A 25,948-nucleotide genomic window follows, 5' to 3' on the forward strand; every position below is an offset into this window, starting at 1 on the left:
TCTGCTGTACTTATAGACTATTGAAAGTTAGTATCTGCATGTTATTCTAGAAAATGCCTTGAATTTTTACTGAAGATAGTTTGCAATAAATTCCTAACAGATGAAACTTGCTTAAAAAAGTAACACATGATCTTTTAACAGTCACCAGCAGAAGAAACAATGACAACAAACTAACTTTAAGCCCAAATAAAACCACTAAGTTAAACAAACATAGTTTCCAATACAGAAGCCAGAATTGGTGCAGGAAAAAAAATGCAAGAGGTTGTTGTTAAGTACTAAAATGTAAAAATATTTTGAAAAGTTGTCCAGGCAGTTGTTTCTACAGTAACGTTAAATGACTTGTGTCTGAAGAGTTGAACAAATTGCTCTACTGCTCTGTTTTAAATGCTTTTTTGTTTTATTTTCAATCAGCTATTCCAGCAAGAGTGAGGATTTTCATAGTTTCTCTTCTACCTTGTGTTCTCTTACAGACTCTCTTTTATATTGAGTAAGATATTAACAAGTCAGGTTTAGCTAGAAAAATCCCATCTTACTATTTCACCTGATAGCTGTTTTAGGGGAACTAACACATGATATACGAAAGGCTAAAATGTCAACTAAAGAACACCTCTGAAAAGAGAAAATTACTACATAGTTTTGAATGAAGTGCCTACTGAATTCATAGTAAATAATTCATTTCCCATTTGCAGTCAGCATTACTCTCAGTAAATAATGTCTCAGCTTAGGTAATTCTCCTAGCCTTCTGTCTATCTTCCTTTTTTCTAAAAAAAAAAGAAAAAAAACCAACCAAAAAACCACTGTGATTTGTTTTTGAATAAATTATGTTGCTGTGTATTCTTTTAGAACATCTTTAATCTTGATCAATATGGCAGCAGCTGTAGACATATACAGACTTTGGCACAAGCATACACTCTTATTGTAAAAGTTTGTTACAATCTGATACAGGTTAAGTGCAATACTGCATCCTTTTAATTTGTACAGTCACTTGACTGGATGCGCGCAATTATTTCTGTATCTTACTAATTACAAGCTTGAAAACTAATTATTCCATGAGCTACAAAACACACAATTTCCTCTTCCCTGACAGTTATTAAAACACCAGAAGTAAAAGATTTTTTTCATCCTAATCCAGGAGCGCTGCTAGCACTTCTGACTAGAAGCATGGGTTTCTCCATGACCACCTACTTTTATTGTGATGTACATTTTCATGAATAGCTTCTTAGGCTAAATTTAGAGAGGCCCTAGCACTTTTCCTCAACTCTCCAAGATGAAAAAAAAAAAAAAACAAAAAAAAAAAAACCAAACATCTAAGAAAAATCCACCACCAAACAGCCAAATTGCCAAAAACCATAGAGATGGAGGAGCCAACTCTCTCACTTCATGGGAATTCAGCATTGTCTGAAAAGTTACCTATATTGCCAAGCCAGATGGATAAAGTTTTGCTAAAATACTTTGTGTTCCAAGATGAACAGAAAATTTCATCGGGCTGTTTGCAAACTTAATGATGCTTACTGACTGGAGAAAACAGTTATAGAAGAACACAAAAGGAAAGTGAAAGAGAAGATAAAGCAAACTGACTACGGGAAGACTGCTTCAAAAAGCTGTTGACTGCCTTTATACTGTTTCCCAGGGAGGAACTAAACCCTGTGCAAGAAGGAAAGCAGTAGTACTTACCCCAACTACCTCCCCTGGATGAAAAGTCACAAATATGTCTCCAGAGGAACACAGGCAAGCTAGACCTCAAATCTCTGCTGAAATGAAAGTCTGGTTTGAAGATCCTCTTTTCTAAAAGAGTATTTTTTAAACAGCTGGCTCAAGAACAACACTCACACTGCTTTCAGAAGCAGGATTTAACAGAATAGCTTATATAACCCTTGAGAAACAAACATAAGCAACACTGTAACCATTTCTTTTTCTTAAGCACAATTCACCTTGAAGAAATAAAAAGGGGGAAGAAGGGGGCACAGATGACAACCCACAACCATTTAACAATAGCTTTTTTCTGAGTCACCTAAATATAATTTATTTGGTCCCAACTAAGAATGGCAATGCTTTGTAGTCTTGTGTGCTTAACAGACAAGCACACAAGACTACAAAGCATTGCTCTTGGGCAAAGAGGAACCTGATGAGGTTCAACAAAGCCAAATGCAGGGTCCTGCACCTGGGGAGGAACAACCTCATGCACCAGTACAGGCTTGGGGTGGACCTGCTGGAGAGCAGCTCTGCGGAGAGGGACCTGGGCGTCCTGGTGGACGACAGGTTAACCATGAGCCAGCAGTGTGCCCTGGCTGCCAAGAAAGCCAATGGCATCCTGGGGTGCATCAAGAAGAGTGTGGCCAGCAGGACGAGGGAGGTTCTCCTTCCCCTCTACACTGCCCTGGTGAGGCCTCATCTAGAGTACTGTGTCCAGTTCTGGGCTCCCCAGTTCAAGAAAGATGAAGAGCTACTGGAGAGAGTCCAGCGGAGGGCTACGAGGATGATGAGGGGACTGGAACATCTCCCCTACGAGGAGAGGTTGAGGGAACTGGGCTTGTTCAGCCTGAAGAAGAGAAGGCTGCGAGGGGACCTTATAAATGCTTACAAATATCTGAAGGGTGGGTGTCAGGAGGATGGGGCCAAGCTCTTTTCAGTGGTGCCCAGTGACAGGACAAGGGACAATGGGCACAAACTGAGGCACAGGAAGTTCCGTCTGAACATGAGGAAGAACTTCTTCCCTCTGAGGGTGACGGAGCACTGGAACAGGCTGCCCAGGGAGGTTGTGGAGTCTCCTTCTCTGGAGATATTCAAGACCCGCCTGGACAAGGTCCTGTGCAGCTTGCTGTAGGTGACCCTGCTTCGGCAGGAGGGTTGGACTAGATGACCCACAGAGGTCCCTTCCAACCCCTACTATTCTGTGATTCTGTAACAAAGAAGTAAGAGGATCTGTGAAACACTAGCTTATCTGTATCAAACAGACCTCAACCAAATGAACACAGTTGTCACAATCTGGCTGCAGTGTCACTAATTGCTGGATTACTATTTCAGGGATCACACTGGGAGATGCTCAAAAACGTCCACAATGACTGCTAGTTCAGGAGAGCTTACCTGAGCTTTAAGCCTTCAAACACAGCAGTGTTCAATGAGCTCTCAATTTTTGTTAGCTTAGATATTCATTTAAAAAAAATGTGAGTTTATTTGCTGAGACATCACTGAGGAATAGGCAAATCAATGAGGAAAACTCACAAAATGTGACAGGCCAAAGAAGAAATTACAAGGGCTGAAAAAGTATCTGGAAAGTGTCTTAGAACGAACAGTAAAGCTGACAGCAAAACGTTCTGAAAAGTTGCTCAAAATCCAGAAGCCAGCTAGAGAAGTGGTAGGATCACTTGGTGAAAAGGTGTGAAAGGGACACTCACGGATAAGTCCATAGCAGACGAAATCAATGAGAACTTCGTATCAGCCCTCACTTCTGAGCTTTCTCTCCCACATCTTCAGCAGAGCTAGACGAGTTAGAAGAAAACATCTGGGAAGTGTCAAGCCAATTAGGTAAGTTGTGTGCTTGCACACCATCACGACCAGATGGCATTCAGCCCTCAATTCTCAAGGAACACAAATGTGAAATTAAATTAAAAGGCAGGCTAAGATGCATCAACAAATGCTATCAAAAAACGCTGTGCCAGAGTGCAAGTCCAACGTAAAAAATGGATCTCAAGGGGATCCTCATAGGGACCACAGACCAGTGAGTGGGATTTCCATACCTGGTAAGACTGCAGACTACAACAAAAAGACAAAATCAGTAAGAACACACAGTAACAGAGGTTGATGGGAAAGAGTCAGCATGGCCTCTGTAAAGCGAAATCCACTTTGTTAGCTTGCTGGAGGGCTACGAGGGTGTCAGTGAGCACATGGACAAAGGGAACCCTCTGGCAAAATATATACAGATCTTCCAAAATTCTTTGACAAGTTTCCCCACCGAAGTCCAGTCAGGAAACTTCAGTTGCCAAGGGACTGGAAGAAAGGTCCTTTTATAAATCACAACCTGGCTAAAGGAGAGGTAAAAGCTTACTGATCACTTTTCAGACAGGGGAGAGCCAGCAGCAAGTCCTCTATGGGCAGGTTTTGAGACGACTTTTATTCAGAATCTCTTATCAATGACCTGGAGAAAGGATGTGTAATAAATATTTAAGTTTTGTCATGATACCGACCTCTTTGAATTATTCAAATGTTGTGCTACATATCAAGACTACAGTGTTTGGCCTACTTGAGTATTTTTAAAAAGAAAAAAAAAAAAAAAAAAAATGAAAACTTCTCCCAAGATCGGTTCTTAGTTTGCCAGTTAGTGTCTCATTCATGGTGCCTTCCTCCACTGGCCTCCCTATCCCTGGTTTTCCTCTCAGTCACAGACTCCACACAGGCAGGAAGGTCAGCAGGAGAGAGAATAGTGCAGCACAGATTCAAGGTGTTAAACTCTCACCTCTCCCAGTTTTCCTTCTGGAACCATCAGATATGCACTGGCTGTAGAAAAACGTAACAAATGAAACAGATTCCCCCTCCAAGTGTTAATGAGTAATAGCATCTGAATATGTACAAGCAAACATCCTGGTGTCTATAAAAAGATAAGACGTGCTAGGCATAAACAGTAGCATGAAGAGGAAGTGGAGCAACCTAAACAGCAGCAAAGAAACTTGAACTCCATAGAGAACATCAGAAAATTCAAACAGTGAAGCAAAGGGGAGAAATTACTCTGTCACAAGGAAGTCTGCTGGTTTTCAGCATCACTAACCAAACAGAAAGAAGGGCCAAAGAGGAGTCAATAGCTTGAATCAGAAATCAAAATAGTAATAGAAGAAGGTCACATTTTAAGTCCATCATAAGCCAACAATAAAAAGCACTACCATTTTACCATCTACAACAGTCTTACTGCTAGCCATGGAATTTATGGATAAAAAGGTGAATGCTGACACAGAATGAAACAAGACTGTCTGACGCAGTTTGTCAGTATTGCAGTCAGTGTTAATAGACTCCAGTAAAATTTCATGTACACAAATACAATTTGAGATTACAAATGTATGTATTATTTCTAATGAGTTAAGTTCATAATTTCGGAATGTGACAGGTTATTATTAAACACAAAGCAACGTGCAACCATTTAATGAGCATTTGATTTCCAATGAGAGAATACCTTAAGTGTATAGACCTAACTTCTAGCTGCACTACAGTGCCACGTAGTAAGGTTAAAGCCTTTAGACCTCATACAACATGGGTAACACACCTGGTAGCCCATAAGATCTGCCTCTCTCCCTCCTCCTGCATACTGCCTTCTTATACAATATTTATTCCCAGTTCAAATGAAGTTTTTATTGTCAACATTCTACATTCAGAATATTATCTAAAGCTGTAGCATAAGGACCATGGCTAGGAGTTCTGCTTCTCTGGCTTAATACAACTGTATTTATAGTTAAGATCAACCTTATACAATAATATAAACAAACAACAGAGCTGCCTTGGGAGCCAAGTCAAGCCTGCAGAATGAACTCCCGTAAGACCAACACAAACCTCTACATATTCAGTCCCAAGTTCAAACCACTCTTCTTTTGACCTTGCTTTCATTAAAGTGAAAAAAGATAAACACATATCAGTGCGTAACAATTTAAAAACTGTTCCATGTGCTGTTTTTCCCCTATGGGAAAGAAGATGAGAAAGACACACGTGATGTTTTTCAGAATCACTTGATGCACTTAAAGCCTACAATGGCATTTGTGGTGAGGGCAGTACAGACAGCCTACAGTCCTGCAAAGTAAGACGTGAACAGACAGAAACAATGGTCTAACAATGACATGAATAAAGAGAAACAGCATAGGAACTAAAATATACAACAGCTGTGATACTGAGAGAGAAAAAACAAAAACAAAACGGGAATCAGCCCCTTACTTTGTAGACAACGAATTTATGTGAGGTGAATGTAGACCGAATTCTGCCTCTTACAGAGAGATGGGTGGAGGCTTCCCTAAGCAGCAACAGACAAGGAAGCAGGTTAAGCGCACAGAGCACAAGTTCACTGTATAAATGCACCCTTTCACACAGTGACTCAAAAGCCAATTATATCAGGCTACTTAACTCTGTGGAACTGAACTCCCAGCTTCTTCACCAACTCTAGGCTGCATCAAAAAGCATCAGTAAGAAGAATCTCTGAGGCTATCATTTCAACATATTGCCAGTTGCAATGCACAAAAGGACAGGAATCAGATTCATTTTCTTGAATGAAAACAGCAGGTAAGGGAATAAAACAAATAACTAAGGATTTTCTGCCAACAGCAACTTTCCTCATCTGCTATTAATTGCAAAATTCCCATTCCCCCCTTGCAACTTAACAGTATTTGTAAGAACTATCCCTTGATGCTCCAAGAAAATACTTGCCCCCCGGCTAAGGTCAGTAAAATACTCCTCTCCAAAACCACAGAAACACCTCAGCATTAGATTATTAGCATGAGGACAGGAACATAACATACTAATTAACCTTAGGGTAATTAAACTTTTTCTCTCCTTTCTAGGGTAAACAGTCCCCCAGATGTATTTATTATGGTCACTTATCAGATCACCAGGATAGGACAGATGGGGAGATAAGCTGTTAACAGTAAAAATTATCCAGCAAATTTCCTGCTTGGCTGTACAGCTTTTCTTCTTACTCATCAAGACTTGTAAGTAGTGAGCAGCGAACGTGAGTTGCAGAGGGGAGACAGTCTTGATGCTGTACAAGTAAGGTTCAGCAGCAGCCAGCACACTGGTGTGTTACCAATACTTCTGGCCACCAATGCAAAGCACAGCACCATAGGGGAGGCTATGAAGAAAGTGAACCTCATCCCTGCCAGGCCCAGTACAGACCTAAACCAAAACTAAATATAGCTTCTCACAGGGTAATGAGTCTCCTCACATCAACGCTTTCCACAGCCAGTCCATTTCTGAAAATTTTGTTCTCTTCTGTCTGGTATTATTCTTACAGACCATTACCTGTGGTTTTATTTGGTTGCAGAGCAGGGGAGCAAGTACTTATTTTGCTCAAAAGCATCTGTTTCTATTTCTCCTTTTCTGCTTCAGTGATATTCCCTCACTGGACACCCCTGGCATTAGTAACAATAAATGTATTCTCCTGTATTGTTTTCTTAATGCGCATTCAGGCGTTTTTTTTTTTTTCTTTTCCTTGGTGTGCCGTTCACTCAGGACCTTCTAACATAGCTGTTTTCAAAAGCTACTGTTTAAGAGTAGTACTTAAACATAGCACATACTCTTTTTCAAACAACTGAGAATCCACTGCTTATCACAGTCACATATAGTATTTTACCAAGATGGAACAAAAGATTCATCCAAAGATCGTATCAGTAAGAAACAAACTACATGGTGCTACTGATAAGACTCTGCTTATTAAATGGCAATTGGAGTAGCAATAGTTCAATCCTTAAGATCTCTGTCCTCATTCTTATGACTTATGTTTCCAAAAGGCTTCATAGCTCTTTCTGTACAATAAGACTGTCTAAAAAAAGCCAAAATAAAAGATACATCTCTTTTTCACCAAAGGTGCCTTGCAGCAGGTGGACCTAGGCTTAAAGAAAGATATCTAACAAACATGAATGAATTCCTCACAACCAACATATTTTGCAAGACCACAAATTTCAGTTGTAGGCCAAGTTTTCCTTTAGCTTCTAAACTGAAGATAGAAGAACACAAATCTCAGCAGAGCAGCACGAAAGCCTACCTAACTGCAGAACTGGGCTAATAACAAAACTGGCTTTCTTCTGTAAATCAGCAGTCATTCTGAACACAGAAAAAAAATCTCCTCTCTTTCGAGCCATGGTGGTGATTAGCGGCCTCTCTTTTCAGAAAAGTTGTGACCAGAAGTGTTCTTTCAGCTGTAACACAGAGCTAGAATGAAAACCAAAGAGTCCAGAGAGTTTCTTTACAGGAGGAAAGAACTAGTGTAAATTCAGACAGGCTCTCTTGGAGTAACAAAGAAGAGTTTTTACTCGGGTATCTTGGTAGGAATGGCAACTAATTACTAAATTTTTGTATGTCACCTCTTTGATGTAGCTTGCAGTTTACTTTAGTTAGCTTTAATCACAGTTGATGAATAAGAAGCAAAACTGTGCATTTCAAAAAGAGACACTTGTTAAAGGATATCAACAAATTCATCAATGAATGTCGATGAATTTTTAAAACACCATATGTAAACTAAAATGCAGCCGGCTGAACATGAGCCAGCAGTGTGCCCAGGTGGCCAAGAAGCCAAACAGCATCCTGGCTTGTATCAGGAATAGTGTGGCCAGCAGGAGTAGGGAGATGATCGTGCCCCTGTACTCGGCACTGGTGAGGCCGCACGTGGAGTACGGTGTTCAGTTTTGGGCCCCTCAGTACAAGAAGGACATTGAGGTGCTGGCACGTGTCCACAGAAGAGCAACAAGGCTGGTGAAGGGTCTGGAGAACAAGTGTTATGGGGAGCGGCTGAGGGAACTGGAGTTGTTTAGTCTGGAGAAGAGGAGGCTGAGGAGAGACCTTATACCTCTCTACAACCACCTGAAAGGAGGCTGTGGTGAGGCAGGTGTTGGTCTTCTGCCAAGTAACTAGCGATAGAATGAGAGGCAATGGCCTCGAGTTGCATCAGGGGAGGTTTAGATTGGATATTAGGAAAAATTTCTTTACTGAAAGAGTGGTCAGGCACTGGAATAGGCTGCCCAGGGAAGCGGTGGAGTCCCCATCCTCGGAGGTGTTCAAAAACTCTGTTGATACTGCACTTTGGGCCATGCCTTAGCAGGCATGGTGGTGTTGGGTTGACTGTTGGACTTGATGATCATAGTGGTCCTCTCCAACCTTAATGATTCTATGATTCTATGGAAGGCTACGGAAGCTTTTTGAATTGCATCTCTCTTGTTTAAATGGACACTTGACTCTTTCTAGGAGATAATATATTTTATCAGTAGTGCAAGATGACAGAATAGGTTATGTTCCTTATTGCTCAGTGTTTATAAGCTACTTTGAAGACTGATAGTGCTATTACCTATAAATGACACTTGATGTTGTGCTTCAAAAACTCTTTCACAAATTGTGAAGTACTTGTCTGTTTACAGCACTGTAGAAGAATAATTATGAGCAACAACACGCTGCTCACAGTGTAATTCAGATCAGATCCTTAACAGGCTTAACTCATGTACTGGCTTTTTAGAATAGCTTTAATGCTGTACATTAATGAATACGGTTTTTAAAAGAAAGAGTACTAACCCTGTAGAGAGGGTGGCATTTGTCCTTGAAACATGGTGCCAAACGAGCATAGATCTGCAGGCTATAGTAATAACTTGCCAGCTGGAGAGATAACACAGAATGTAATTGCTTTTCAAAGCATTTGTTGGCATCTACCACCTAGGAGAAAGAGAGCATTAATTTACATGAAAGAATTAGCAAGCATACAACATTAAGTGCACAAACTTTCTAAAAAGCTACTTGCTGTGATTTAGAAATAGCTCTATGTTTTTCTCGCACAGAAGTAAATCTACTTTATGATGTTTTTCCCCCCTTGCACACCTAAACCAAAATGATTTTCCAACTACAGCTTTGCTGCTTCTATACCACAAAGTTATTATCCATATTTCTGAGCTACACTGGAACTGTCAGTCAGGTGACATAACTGGTATTTTAAGTAAGAAAATGCATCTTTTTACCAGTGTCATGCTTATAAGCCAGTCCAACAGCATTTTTTCAGTTTCCTTTAAATGCATCAGCCCAATCTATAAAAATGTGTATTTAAATGAATTCAAATACTTAGATTTTAAAACCCTATAGGAAATCACATTTTCTTACAGAATTTTGAAACGCTATGAATAGCCTTTCCTGGCAAAAACATACAAACAACATCACTACCAACATACCTGTGGCAGCGCAAGTAGATAGGCAAGAGACAAGGCCGTATCATTTGGTAAAGCATCACTTGCCAGTTGTAGCAGAACTGCAACATATAGGGAGCGGAAATAAACCTTTGATTACTGACCCATCTAGCCTTGACAGTTAGCAAAATGTTTTCAGTGTAACCGTATTTTATTAGACACTAGCTTGAAGCACTCTATACATACTTAATTAAACACTTATCAGTGCAATCCAGAAACAGATAATATGTAGTCAAACTGCAAGCACAGCTTTACCTTCACTTCCAGGCAAAGTGTTTGATGCATTAACCAAACAAGAATGAGCTTATGGAGTAACAGATGTTAAACAAAGCCACTAAAATATCACCTGTACTGATTTACAAGTAAATCTTTTGCTTGTAAAATCAAGGCAGCAATGTAATGTTGCAAGCGTTCAACAATACCAACCAGAGGAACAACACAAAATATCTTCTCTTCAAGCCTGAGCTCTAATTCATTTATCAATGAACGCCACAAAACATATTAAAAACTTCTGTTTTGATGAAAATAAAATAAATCTGCAAGTGTCATATGAATTTTAAATAAGATCAGTGAAACACCAAAACCAGGTCCTGCCACATACTGCAAACAGAAATATCAGCACAATGACACAGTTGAAATTAATGCACTGATAAATAATTATTCTGATTATAAAAAGATATGCTTCTGGTAAAACTGACACCAAAAAAACCCCTGCTTTTCCTACACTATAGACTCTAAACTTTTTTTTTTGTTTAAAAAACCTACTATATTTTAAGTTACACAAATAGAAGAACCAATATACAGACACATTGTGAGCGCCCAAGATTTGTTAATTAGTAACAGGATCTCTCTCCTGCATGCAGTTATCTCCTTCTGTACTAAAGTCAAGCATCACTGCAGTTGCTATGAAAGTTCCAACAAACAATTACAGAATAACGATTCTCCCAATACTTAATATTCAATTTTGGGGGTAGAGCATATAAATTATTAGTTTCAGGGACAATTTCAAAAATCTTACGAAACCTGGACCAGAAATTGCATAAAGAACTGTAAGTACACCAGGAAAATAACACGTTGGTTTCCTTTCTTTATAGATGATATCATCATCTTTATTATTATTCCAATCAGTAGAAGCCATCTTCCAGCAACTTATCTCTTTGTTTATGTTAAGGAAGTCTCAAATACCTATATTCCCACATTACACAAACTACTCTTGACGGCACGCTGGCAAGAAATCCGATTACTTTACACGTGCAGCCCCCCAGTGAATTCTTTGTTCCAAAGAATGACATAAAAAGCTTGAATGACCAACTACAATTTTCAGATTATCATTAATTTGCCATCAGCCTGAAGCGAACTTACATGCTGGTCCTCAGACAGATAGAAAAAAAACAAATTTCAATGTGACAAATCATCACAGAGGCCGTCTACATGGCAATATGTCACAGTTACTGCAAATGCAAACCTGTCCAACAGCACCTATGCTCTATGCTTCAAATAGCTTATACGAATAGTTTCTTGCTGCTGACAGCCTGTTTCTGCTACATTCAAAATAATCTGTACGCTGTCCAAGCAAAGATAATACGATTCTAGAAATATCTAATATTAAAATCTTGATGAATTGCAAAATTGGTATTTCCTACTCTGAGCACAAGTGAGGTTACTTTATATATTCCTACAACCACCTGTAGTTGAACAGAAAAAACTGGGCGGAGAGAAAGAAGAATTTGGGCTCTGCCCTCTTCCCCCTTTCTCTCTGGAAAATCAATGATTGCAAAGCCTCGGGAATACATACCAAATTGTGCTTTCTCTTCCAATTTAAAAACCCCCAACAGCACAACTGCCACACTAGCAAAACATTATCTTCACCCTTCAGATAGCAATCATAACAAAGAACATAGCACCAATACAAGGCCACACAACAATACGATTTTATTTATACTCTTGCATGAAGCTCAACACGAAGGCATCCCAGTTGCCAGAATGTACTTAAGAAGAAAGACCTGCCTCCATTGTCATCCCTTCTGAGAAAAACAACATACCCTGTACTGATTCAGGAAACATAAATTTTCTGTGTGCTTGCGCGCAGATAGGTGTTCGTATCCATATACAGATGCCTACTTGACATGCACACAAATACATGTGTATACACAAAGACTAATTTCATGCAGTTTTCTCTCCCAGTGAAACCCTACAGGAAATCTCCGACGTCTAACAAGGTTGAGTTCAAATTGCAGGCTACGGACATCAGCAGGATGCCATTCTGCCCTCTTATACATCTACACAAAATTTACAGGAACTTAGTAGCATTTCAGAACACTGCCAAATTAAAAATGTGCCGAAGGGATTACACTGCAGGGTTTGCCAACCCAAAGGAGGACAGGTGGTGACAAGCAAAGAGCCAATGCTGCTGTCCCATTAGCAATATTTCCTATTTCCTTAGGAAAACACAAAAAAGTTTTGACTTTATGAATAATTTTTATTTCCTATGCAGGTCTTTACTTTAGCCCAAAAGCCTGTTTGGAAGGCAAATTAGTGAAGAAAACGGTTCTTCACTGAAGAAAATTTGAGAAAATTGGAATTTATCAATACCTAGGAAGTTTCAACTCTTTTTCCGTGTTTTTTTTTTCTCTGAAAAACACTGCAAAAACTGCTTCATGTCTTCAGTTGTTCATTTAGCATGTGATAAAACCTCACTCAACTTGAAAGTATATATTACAGTTAAACAGCTATATCTGCAAGCAATTACAAAATCATGGAAACATTAAGCTATTCTTTGTTCTAAAACTCCTGCGGATTCATAGGTATGACTGATTTTCTTGGGTTTACTTCAAGATTAGTACCTATTCTGGTTACTACAAAATGCAGCCATCAACTGTAGTAACTTCCCATTCTGATCTCATCTTCAACTTCCCCATCAAATTCCTAAGGGCTACAGAGAAAGAGAATGACAATTAAACAGAGATACACAACACTGCCTTGGTCACATAAAGTCTGGATGCACTTTAACAGCACAACTGAGGAAACTGTTTTACTGGACCCAAAGCAATGGGTGTTATCACTTCACTCAAAAATGCTCGGTCCACTACCTTCATCCAGACAGAAAGGACAAGAAAAGTCAAAGTTCAAGGCCTGTGGCCCTACCAAACCCACAAAAGAAACAGCAAACATGATCTCGAGTTTTATCACACACGCTGCCTCTGGAGAAAGTGTTTAGCCATTCCCTCACACCTGGAGTGTGAAACTGCTACAGTAATAGAAACCGGGTTTGATGCATACTTCAACTTATCCTAAGACAACATGCTAAGTACAACTAGGGTTCCTTTGCTAAACTGCATCTTCTTCCAGGTTCGTCAATTCTTCTAATGGAGCTGAAACCTGCTGCTGTAGCTGTCCTAGAAGACAGCTACAAGGAAACAAATGGGATTTAAACTGGTCAGTAAAATCAAATGAAATCTGCTATGTTTGTTAGTTACTAGTATAGTAGCTAATAACTCCTATCAGCATTCAAGTTTCATATGGCAAAATCTTCCCAAAACCTTAGACTAAGCCTGAAAATATGGGAAAAACTCAGAATAATAAACAAGGCTCATATCGGTGAGATTGTTGTATTATAAAATTTGGTGGTATGCTATTAAGATGCACATTTTCAAGCTCCACAATCCTGAAAGTGTTAACTCATCATAAGGACTGTCATGGGAATTACAAAGCAAAGCATTAAGATGCGGGAAGAGGTTGGATCCAATACTGTTAATCCAGAGTTAATGTATTACAATCAGCAAATCATCAATCCATTCACTTGCAGAAAGCAGGACTGCTGAGTACAGAATAAACATAGCTCAGTTTTCCAGAGGAAAACATAGAACTCTCAGTTCCATAGCAGTTGGAGGGACTCATAAGCAAAATTCAGATTGACTATAGAATAAAAGTGGTGGAAGAGAACAGAAGTATTAAAATGGTAAAACCAGCATACTTAAGAGGACGAAGACAGAGATTCAAACTAAAGATGGAGTCCAAAATTTCTTTTCTTCAAGCAGAAGGCCCCAAAACTGAAATTTCCATCTCGAAGGCAGCCACTGAATTGTAAACAACCAGTTCTAATTATTCAAGTTGGAGCAGGAAATATTACCAAAGATCTGCCAGCTAACATCATCTGCCCTAAGAAAGCAATGAATACTTCTTAATTCTTGCCTCTCTCTCCTTTAAGACACAGGAATCAGAGCTAGAAACCTATTGTCTTTCAGCATGCAAGAAAAGACATCATAAGCACTGATTTAAAACTATTTTTGCATTAAGAAAGCATGAAAGGAACAAAATGTGAATACATCCCCATTTATACAAGCTGTTGCTGACCTTTTCTAATTCACAATGTTATTACATTACAACTGCACAGGTTATCTGTAGAAATACCACATCTGAAACTACTGAATCGTATACTCGCAAGACAAATATGCTGGTTTTCACTAAACAATTGAAATAAAACTGTGTGGCTTATGAAGAAAGTCCCACTTGAAACTTCTCTCATACTGCAAGTGATTTAGTATACTCATTTTTCACAGCAGAACTTACCATGGAGTAAAACACAATACAGATATCTTCCTTCAAAAGACATTCAGAGCATGTAAATATTTAAACAGTTCATTTCTTAAACCAGCAGGAGACAGACAAAATGAAAGACAAACAATCATAGGCTTTTTTTGTGATTTGCCATTTTTTTTTAAAAGTGAAACTTTCAGTTAACAAATTAAGTATAACCTATAAAATTTAGAAATTTGAGAAGACAATGAAAAGTTCTAATGATTCCAGAAGCTGCAGTTAAGCATTAATTAGCAAATAAAATACTGTAATGACCTTGCAATACTGAAAGCTGTATACACAATGGCACAGGATCTAAACAAGTGAATACACAGGCATACATACAAGTAACATTAACACTTCATTGCAAATTTCCATTTAAGTATCTGTACATGGTAGTATTCAGGAAGTCTTCAACAATTTTTCCCCCCCACAGCATTTATATCTTTGTTAGCCCCCAAATACCAGTTTCTGCTTATTCAAAGCCAACGTTCAGATTTCAGACTTCTAATCTCTACTGAGCAACTCCTTTTAAAACATACCACTTCTCTTGAAACCTCTGCAGCTACTTCAACCAAGACTAGTTACCAACATAAGATGCTGAAACAGATCACAATTCATACAAAATATCCAGACAATACTTCAAATTATTGTGTGCAATTCTCTGTATTTAAATCCATCCATAGATGCTCCTATATTTACTATATACAGTAAATACAGGAGGGAATACACAAGTACCCATACCTTCTGTAGTTGGAAGTAGGTCTTTTCCTTCGCTCTTTGTTTCTGTCAGTTTCTCTGTTCTCAGCAACACTTCTGCAAAGCTTTCCAAAGAATTGTTCTGGTATGCGCCATAGCTGATTTCAGACTAGAAGTAAAATAAGATAACTGACACAAGCGCACTACACCCTGCAGTTATATTTAGCTCGCTTACATCATATGCAATTATTTACCTTGGTTCCTGCATTTGCTTTCCTTTTTAATTCTGGATTTTTTCCTACTATTGCACAAAATTTCAGGTCACACAAATAATCCAAAAATCCATATTATTACTTAATGATAAGTTCTCAAGAAAAACCTAACACTTCAGAATTCTGTAACAGAAACTTACTTCTGCAACATATGGATCAGCAATTAGAGACTCATAAAACGGATGACAGCCTTGTTTTTCCACAGTGGCATTTTCTCCAGGCCCACTTTTTAACACATCTCCAAATTCTTGGCCCTGGGAAAAATAAGTATAGTTGACCCTAGTTGTAAAAAGCTCATTAAAAAGCCTGTAACTGCTGTTCAGAGGGGAAACAACTGTAAATGAAAATATCATTGAATTCAGTGGGGAGCAAGACAGGAGTCATCTTACATACACCAATGCTGAATGAGGTCCAGTATTATTAAACAAAGAAAGAGAATCATGCTCAAAAGTAGCAGCAGAAAAACAAGTATCATAAACATTACAGAAAATCCACTTAAGCAAAAAGGGGAGAAAAGAGAAACTGAAAAGGAACAGCTCTGAGTATAAAGTGACAGCATTTAAAGAGTGGACTTCACTGTGCTTTCTTCCCTTAAGTTCTGAAGTTCTGTCAAATTTCAACTATGCCTTCTCATACTATGCTAAAAAATGAGAAAACAGATTAAAAAACAAAAGAAGAAACAGCTTTAGACCCCTTTTTTCATTGGGAGTTGCTTGCAAATAATCCCATGATGTCTCTAGTTCACTTGTTGGTACGACACCTCCAGTTATCAGATACCTACAAAGGATTCCAGCTTTTATACTAATGTATCAGTGAGTGTGTAAACATCTGCAGACACATCAGCAATCCCTTACATGTAATGGTCGAAGATAAGTTAATGATCTCTTCCACCACTGTCCATCACTGACAGCATGCAGCATGGCTTTTGTAGTCATAGTTGTGTTAGACAACACCTTCATGGTTTTTGATGTCGTCCAGTACAACAAATCAGCAGACTGGCCAGAGGAGACGTTGGTTTCATCCTGTGAGCATATCCAACACACAATGGCAAGTGTGAGACTTATGCTTTAATTAGGCTCATGACCTAAAGCCAAATGCATTAGAGTTCAGGCACAGTATGTTAATAACAAATTTTAATGATCATTAATTTAAGCAGCAGCTGTTGCAAAACCAAACAAAAGACAAGTTAAAAAGTGAGTTAGGAGTTTCAATCTGAAGCAAGTAGCATGATCAGCAGAATATTTTGTCTCTTGTTAACTTATAATCTCATTTCCACAGATACCAGCTGGTTTTAATTCCAAAGATTACAATGGTAATGTTTTACATAACTGTTGAATGCTTCTGTTAAAGATCTCTACACAAATGAGGACATTGAGCTTGCTAAAATTAATCTTCAATAATTCAAGAAAGCTGATAGCAGAGACAATCCTGTATTTGTACAGAGGTAGCTTTAATTAAGTTGAATTCTCAGTAGGGGAAATGTTGCAGAGATGCAAACATTCATCTCTAGACCAAGTGAAAAAGTACCATCAATATTTGAAATTCTGCAGTTAGCAGTTACAAGGTACTGAATACAGCAAACCTAAAAGACTGCAGTGAGACCCCAGCCTATTCTCAATTCCAAACTGCTTCTGCAACACATGCACGTACACGTCTACAGGTTACCCTGCAAAACATCTTCACCCAGTAAACTCTTATGTAAGTCAGTTCTTAAAAGTAGAAGACATGTTCCACTAATGGAGCTTTCTGCACCAGCTCTTCCACATGTAAAGCATGTAAATAACACCCCAGAACATCTGTGTTGGTTGATCTGTGCTATTCCAGTCCTGCGAAGTTTGTGCTGTCTGCTTTACAAAGCTTACACGTTAGAGACAAATACATAATTAGCATGCTAATGTAAACACACTGTCTTGAGCAACAAACAATATAAATATTTTCCCCCATGCAGCAAACATCAACAGCTTTATATCCAAATGTTTCTCCCTAGCAACTCTATCATTCATTTCCCCATACACTGAAGTATACTGCAGTAGAAAAATTCTACCTGTATAAAGGAATGTGAGGTACTAGTTTACAATCTACTAACTCCTTACTAAATTTCAGGCGTAAGAGCAAAAGGATTCCAATTTATGCTCAAGTGAATTATGTCCCACCATAACTTCCGTGACAAAACATGCTAGCTTCAATAAGGTAGAATTTCATTGTAGACAAACTTCTTTTTAGTACCTTTTACTGCAGTATGCAGTAAATCCCTCCCTCAAGCTGACCAGTGAAGTAGCAACTCCATCTTAAGTCCTTGTTTCCATTAAGGCTTCAGCATTTTTTTCAGTATTTTCTGAAATTATATTCTGCATTTCACAGATGCACAACTAATGAACCGACTGGCTAAACTAAAAATTTCAGCTCTTACTTCGCCAAATGAAGAAAGAATATGCCAAGTACAACATGCCAGAATGTTTAGTCCTCCGAAAAGCAAAAAGCAACAGAAAATCCTAGGTCTGGTGGCTTGGCAGGGTGGGGGAGAATTTCTTATTTGTGTGAATTTTAAATAAACCACTCTCGGTACTCAGTATGAAAGCTTTTTCTAAATTATTTTAAATGTTGTATACAGAATACTAATTCCTCTTTCTGTCTCCATTTTCAAACAGACGCTGCAGGACACCCGATTTTTTTCCTCATGAAGAATCAGTTAAAACAAGAATAAAACAGAAGCACAAAAAAACTCACCCCTCCCCCCAAGTTCTCAACTGCACTTGAGCAAACCATGTTTTTTAAAATAAACCTTCTTCAGCAGTGTGAAATCTAATGGGCTAGCTTGTATGCTGATACGTATACTTCTACAGTTCTACTGCTATCAGCTAAACTCTCTTTTTTCCCAAAAGAATTTAAACTCTTATGAGAATTTACAGTCTTTTCTGCACAAATAAGAATTCCATTTTCTGAAAAGATATTTGTCTGTGTACCTGGAACAGTAACAATTTCAGGCTATAACTTTTTGCTATCCTGAATCAATTTCTCATAAAATAAATAATTTCTTAAAGACTGTTGGAGATCCCATTTTAAGAAGACAACTTTAATTGTATCCTTCAACTGCATCTTCATGAGGAAGTTGTAGCTTGGGGGTTTTGAGGGGTGTTTAGGGGAAATTATTTTGTTATATTATTCCTTTCTGATATCCTTTACAAAAGTAAGCACTTCTGATTAAAACCAAAATAATAATAACAGTAGCAACAACAATTTCTTAATCCTAAATTAGCATCTTTAAAATCTGTATGAATCTAAACTGGTGTAAAAAAAGTCAGCCAACGAATTCCAAATTATCAAGATACTCTAAAATAACAACTAAAATATTTATATGTATATATGCTCATACATACACATATGTAATTCTAAATAGTCTAATGCAAGGACAAAAAACAAAGCCAACTATTTTTTAAATAAGCCACAGAAGAGAATGTAATAAAACACCTGCAATATGGATTTATTTTTTTTTTTTGGTCTTTGATGACAACTAGTCAACGTGCAAGGACAAAAACATGCAGAAGCCACACACTGTATACAATTTATGCATTAAGAGTCATTATGCGTTAACATTATGAAGAAAACTAGGCAAGGCGGAACAGATTCTGCTCATAAGACAGAACACCAAGTATTTGCTTTCCTTTTATTTTTTCTCTTTGTGTTACTCCCATTGGAAAACGTGAGTTTAAAATAGTCTCTTTTACGTAAGTATTCATGTTTATTCTATTTATGTTTTGTGCCTTGGAGGGTTTTGTTTTGTGGGTTTTTGTGGGTTTTCGCGTTTTTTATAATGTGTGTTACAGCTAATGAACCAGTCTAATTGAAAACTCCAGTCCTGCAAAGATAAACCAGACGCTGGATGAGACACTAGGGAAAAGATTCAGTTCAGGACAACACTAAAATACAGATGTCACTGTCACTCTGAGCTCTTATTAGGGCTATAATGTCACTGGAATCGAAAAAGTAACCCAGCCTTAAGCATACACAATGCATTTGGTTCAGCTGCTTAAACACAGGCTTTAGTAACTGTCTGAGATATATGGCAGTAATTAAGATACCTGCTTAACACTTCCAGATCTGACAGAGGACCTGGACTTTTTGGGTCCGTAACTAAACGACAGGATAACTCAGGGCATCTCAAATTATTGATATCTATGATTAAGTAAGTAAATCAAGCACTGAATGGCTGATTAACTGCATTATTCCCTATGTACCACTGACTGGATCTCCACTGACTAGAACAAGAGTTTAAATAGTGCATATCTAGAGTTCCATGTTGAGATTTTTGTCACTCTCTGCACAAGAGTTCAGTGACACTGTAAATGAACACGATTCCTTCAGGAACTACAGCTACCTCTTCCTGTGAGAGGAATTCTAATTTATTTATTACAGAATTAAAACCAATACATTTACTAAACCACAAAACACAGCTCCAGTTAAACTCAAAATAAAAAAATAAAATTAAAGAAAAAAAAAACCTGACAACTATTTGAAATAGCAGCTGGATCATTATTTTTGCCCTGCAGTTCCAAAGACTCCAGGTGGAAGTTCCCTGTGCGTGCCACACAAATACATTCCCTGATCATTTCTAACCAACAGTGATAAAAATGCATAACATATCATTTTAAGGTACACAAATGTTTTAAAAGGTCATGTTTTTTCATAGATCCAGTGCTTGGGAAAAACGCAAAAGCAAAGAAGATGCTAATGCTCTGTTAATAGAAAATTTTCTTTTCTTTAAACAACTTTTAAGAAAATCACTCACTGTAATTTAAAGATACTCTCCTCTAGAAATTATGTCTACTCCACTATCAAAAAGTTTGTTTTCAAGGAAACTTGAAACTAAATTTCTCTTGTGCTGATGTGCCACTTTACACCAATTAAGTTTTCGCATTCAAATAAGTAAAAGATAATGACTTATAATAGATGTAAAGTATGCTTTAAGTATTACGCAGAATTAACATGAAGTCAGAGCTCATTTACAAGGCAGTTGATGGTTATTGCTTTTACTATTTACACACAGCACAGCATATCGTGACTAAGCCTTGTATTTAATCTAATAACATTAGCAATAATATCCTGAAATACTTCTTGTGAGTCAAGACTTTAATTTTCTCACTGAGATATTTTGTTTGAGAAGCGAAAGATTAGTTGCTGAGGCATTGGTAACCTACAACAAAGAGAAAAAGGGGTGGGGATTGAAGAAACAATGTTTTGCTTAAAAATAATCTGCTATGTGGGAATCATTGTAGCTTCCAGAGGATAACTTCTCCAACAGATCCCATGAGTTCGGTCAACAGTGACAAGCTGGCACCAAGGTAAGGAAGTACATTCTTGTGCAAATGCATTAGCTCCTCCAGAATAACTACGTGCATCTTCATCATAGCAATCAGGAAATTCTTTCAGAGTAGGAACCACCAAAAACTTCGAGAAAATTTATACTGAAGTCAATATGACAGCAATGTTAAATGGCACATTTCTATGCAATCTGTGAAGATACGTAGTCAGCTGCTATCAAGATTTCTGCAAGTTTCGTAAGAAAAAACGTTTCAAAGGAAAAATTTAAAATAACAAAAATTAAATTAGTTTCAACATTTCTAGAGAGGAGTTCATTAAGAGAAGAATGATTGACAAGTATGACCAGCTGATGGTGTAGGTTGGTATAATGAAAAAAATGGTAGTGGCAACTAATGATTCAATACTAGATAAAGGTAAGAAGAGGTAGGAGAAAAGTCACCAAAACTTTGAAAGTGAAAATTGCTGTACTTACAGACAGGTATTTTTAATGCAACAGAGAAAGGGGTGCCCAAACACATGTACGCTAGAAGAATGTTAGTCAAGTCACGATAAGGAAAATTACATTTAGAGCACCAATTTGAAAAGGCATCGGTAAGCGAGAAAGAAGAGCACTTCTCAACTCCTTGAGAACAGGATTCTGTAAGTTAATCAGAACATAAGTGAAAAAGAAAGAAGTAAAACAGAAGGAAAAAAAACAAATGATCTTAAAGTTTGTTTTTTCTTTGAAGAAACTGGAATTCTGTGCAAGATAATGAAGGTGAAGCATGAGGAATTAGCTGAAGTAGAACTATGGGAATTGCAGTTATGGGATTCAGTTACGTCAGAGAAACTGAGTTACTGAATATACTACTTTTCTAACATTTCAGACATCTGTAACAAAGGAAGGGTTATACAGTGACTAAATTCTTGGCTATGTTTCCTCCTGTGTCATTGCAAGAAATGAAAGAAGCTATAAATCCCCATTAAGTCAACTTGGAGAGAACAAAAAGACAGAATAAGCAAACACATAGAACTCATTACATAGTGTAACAGTCTGAGATCTGCCAAGAAGCTGTATTAAAACAGGATGAAGAAAAACTCAATGAAGCAACATACAAACTTGCCAGGCCAACTGTCTGCCTACTTCCAATTCTGAACAGACAACCAATCGCAGCTAAGGGGGGGGAAAACACTGAAAGATATATTGGAGAAAATAAGAGTGGACAATTTTCTGAATGCGAATTCCCCAGCATAATGAAAATTACTTCAGATATCCAAAATGAATTGATAATGAAGTTAATTAGTGAGTTTACTCAACTCTGATAATCCCTTGAATAAGTTTCAGAATCATTTATATTCACTTATAATTGTTCTGTCACAACACACAGTCAATAATACCACAGCATATGAAAGGTGATGCATGACAAAGAGATTTGTTATATACATTAAAATATTGTAAACATAGGTATCCACATGAGAAGGTTCCATAATTTTATTAACATCTACTTAACAATATTCCTCTCAGAGATTCATTTACCAGTTTCCAGAAAATAAAGAGCATTCATGCCTGTGAACAGACCTGTTCTTCCTATCAATGATTCTAGCAGGTACATAAGGTGCTTAGCTCTCTTCCTCTGCATACTGTTTTCAGTGCTGTTTTACTGTCCTGCCTATTTATTTTATATATATGCAAATATGTACATGTATGTTTACATATGCATATCTGTATACGAAGTATGAATGTATGCCTACACATATGTAAAAACATACACAAAATATAGACGTAGAAGCTGCTTGTTCCCATTCCAATAACATGAAGGAGAGGTGTGGTGTGGTGGTTTAAGTCACGTGGTTTTAAACATAAAAGGCAGAGACAAGCGTGTTCCAACTACAACCGTCATCAGTAAAAACTCCTCAAGGGAATAATGACAGTGAGGAGCCTACAATTCAGATATTTCTCTCAAAAGGCCAGACTACGCAACATGAACCACCTTTTTTCTTTCTTCCTCTATTCTTTCCTGTATTTCTTCCAAGGTTTTTGCCACACCCACCCTGATCTGTTTATCACCTATAGAAAAACTGAAACAGAAAAAAAACCAAATAACACTTAGAATTTTCCACTCTGACAAGGATGAAAAAGACATTCTATTCTTTCATAAGTAGATTATTACATCTTCTTTAAAAAATAAATGTACTTGCCATTGTATATGTACACACTTAAATTTGTTAAAAGAATAAACATGAAAAGTACAAAGAATAGTAGACTCTGTTCCTGCTGCTCTGCCTTTAAGTTCAGAAGGAACATGGAGCATTTTGTGGGAAATACAGACAGAAATAATTTCACATGCAACATCTGAATGTTACAAAATAGCAAAGAAGTCATAAACTTCACGATGCAAAGAACAAGGGGCAAAAATAAATTTAATGGAAGACATTTTTTAATTAAATACGTAGCTCGGGTTTATTTTCAAATGTCTTGCTTTGCATTTAAGACATACCAAAAATAAAACCAACATTAACTTGTTTTATTGTGTTAACTTTTGGTGCACTTTTCTGCTTCTGGGTTGTTTGTTTTTTTCTATGGTGCTAAGACTGTGTAGGAAAAAGCAACGAAAAATCAGAACAAACTAAGTATAAATACATTAGCAAAACCTTGAACAATCTAAGAACAGAAATTTACAGATGTATTTAATGGTGTCCATTTTATCTAGTAAAAAGGTAGATGTTGCTAAAAACTCAAATTCAGCTCTTCAGCATAACACAGAACAAAATCATTGTTACTTCAAATACTCTTTAAAGCTTACCTCTGTATCCTTACTGATCAACGAAGAAGGTCCTGAGATATTTATATTCTCACCTCCTTCTGACGGAAGAAATCGGTAATTCACAGCCTGATAAAGAATCTACAAACACAAAATAATCTCTTACTAATCATATAATCAAATGTAAGAATTATGACTGATATCATAAGACACTCAAGAAATTCCAATATAAAAGCTTCCATGACAGAAAAACAACGGTGCAGTGTAAGAACAGAACACTAAATAGGTGATGTCCTGTCACTGTTGTAGTCTCTAGACAAAATAACCTTTCCTTCTCGGTGATTCTTTTTAGATTATATGCACCCTGCGGTACTACGTAGGCTAAAGAACCTGCATGAAAAGCATCCATTATCTGAACTTTGCCTCTGAGGTGTTGGGCAACTCCACGGAGGCAAGTCTTACACAAGATAACAGTCTTGTGAGCAGAATTTCCGCAAGCCATTCAAGTGATGAAGGTCCACAAAAGACATTTATATCAGCTGGTCAGCGTGACCTTTATCTTCTGATAAAGATTTCTGGCATATATCTATCTACAGACAAAATGCCTGGACTAAATACGTAGGACCATTAATGAACAGAGTTGAAAAGGTTATGTTTAGTTTATGGAGAAAGTAATTGCAGAAGAAACTGATTAAACACACTTTGGCAAAAATCATGACTTGGGTTTGGCTTCCTGGGGCAAATACCAAATTATTCATCACTGCACTTTTGCTGCAAATGTTATTGCACTAACAAAGAAACCTGAGCATCAAATTCAGTCTCAAATTTGCAAATGGAGAAGAAAGAGAACTGTTTCCATTGGACAACTGGGATGCAACAGGGCAATAACCGGTGGCTGAGCAGCTGCACTGCACCACAACTAACAGGACATGCAGCCTTTAGAAGGAACGACATGGCAATATAGAGGCAGTGAACTGACAGGAAGTCTAACAAATTCTGGCTTACGCAGTGTCAAAAGAACAAGCAGCTTCTAGTGGAATTCAGATGGAAGAGAAAGGTCCATGGAATGTGGAAAGAGGGGCAGGCCACTTGGGAAGAGTACAGCAATGTGGTCAAAGCACACAGGGATGCGACGAGGAAGGCTAAGGTCCACCTGGAACTGAATCTGGCAAGGGATGTCAAAGGCAACAAGAAGAGCTTCTTCAAGTACATCAGCAGCAAAAGGAAGACTAGGGATAATGCGGGGCTGCTGCTGAATGAGGTGGGTGTCCTGGTGACGGAGGATGCAGAGAAGGCAGAGCTACTGAATGCCTTCTTTGCTTCAGCCTTCAGTGCCAAGGCAGGCCCTCAGGAATCCCAGGCCCCAGAGGTAAGAGAAGAAGCCTACAGAGAGATGACTTTCCCTTGGTCGAGGAGGACTGTGTGAGGGATCGCTTAAGCGATCTGGACGTCCACAAAACCATGAGCCCCGATGGAATGCACCCACAAGTGCTGAGGGAGGTGGTGGGCATCGCTGCTGAGCCAATCTCCATCATCTCTGAGAGGTCCTGGAGGACAGGAGAGGACGGGAGGAAAGCCAGTGTCACTCCAGTCTTCAAAAAGGGCAAGAAGGAGGACCCAGGTAACTACAGGCCAGTCAGCCACACCTCCATCCCAGGAAAGGTGATGGAGCAGCTTATCCTGGAGGTCATCAACAAGCAAGTGGAGGAAAAGAAGGTTATCAGGAGTAGTCAGCATGGATTCACCAAGGGGAAATCATGCCTGACCAATCTGATAGCTTTCTACGATGACATGACTGGCTGGCTAGATGAGGGGAGAGCCGTGGATGTTGTCTACCTAGACTTCAGCAACGCTTTCAACACGGTCTCCCATATCATCCTCCTAGGGAAGCTCAGGAAGTGTGGGCTGGATGAGTGGTCGGTGAGGTGGACTGAGAACTGGCTTAATGGCAGAACTCAGAGGGTTGTCATCAGCAGCGCTGAGTCTAGTTGGAGGCCTGTGACTAGTGGTGTCCCCCAGGGGTCAGTACTGGGCCCAGTCTTATTCAACTTCTTCATCAACGAGCTGGATGAAGAGTTGGAATGTACGCTCAGCAACTTTGCTGATGACACAAAACTGGGAGGAGTAGCTGATACACTAGAAGTCTGTGCTGCCATTCAGCGAGACCTGGACAGGCTGGAGAGTTGGGCAGAGAGGAACCTGATGGAGTTTAACAAGGGCAAGTTCTGCACCTGGGGACAAATAACCCCATGCACCAGTACAGGCTTGGGGTGGACCTGCTGGAGAGCAGCTCTGCAGACAGGGACCTGGGTGTCCTGATGGATGACAGCTTAACTATGAGCCAGTAGTGTGCCCTGGCTGCCAAGAGGGACAATGGGATCCTGGGGTGCATCAAGAGGAGTGTGGCCAGCAGGTCAAGGGAGGTTCGCCTGCCCCT

General features: G+C 38.5%; 1 protein-coding gene across 1 annotated transcript in view; it reads right to left on the reverse strand.

The window, feature by feature from the left end:
• The window catches only part of NBAS (NBAS subunit of NRZ tethering complex), a 194,397-nt gene that overhangs the window by 85,600 nt on the left and 82,849 nt on the right, over positions 1-25,948 (reverse strand). The window contains 6 exon segments of the mRNA XM_075414861.1: positions 9,247-9,384; positions 9,891-9,967; positions 15,225-15,348; positions 15,592-15,705; positions 16,306-16,473; positions 23,554-23,652. Coding sequence (XP_075270976.1) covers positions 9,247-9,384; positions 9,891-9,967; positions 15,225-15,348; positions 15,592-15,705; positions 16,306-16,473; positions 23,554-23,652 — 720 coding nt within the window.

The sequence above is a fragment of the Opisthocomus hoazin genome, chromosome 2, assembly GCF_030867145.1.
Source record: "Opisthocomus hoazin isolate bOpiHoa1 chromosome 2, bOpiHoa1.hap1, whole genome shotgun sequence".
NCBI classification, from domain to species: Eukaryota; Metazoa; Chordata; class Aves; order Opisthocomiformes; family Opisthocomidae; genus Opisthocomus; species Opisthocomus hoazin.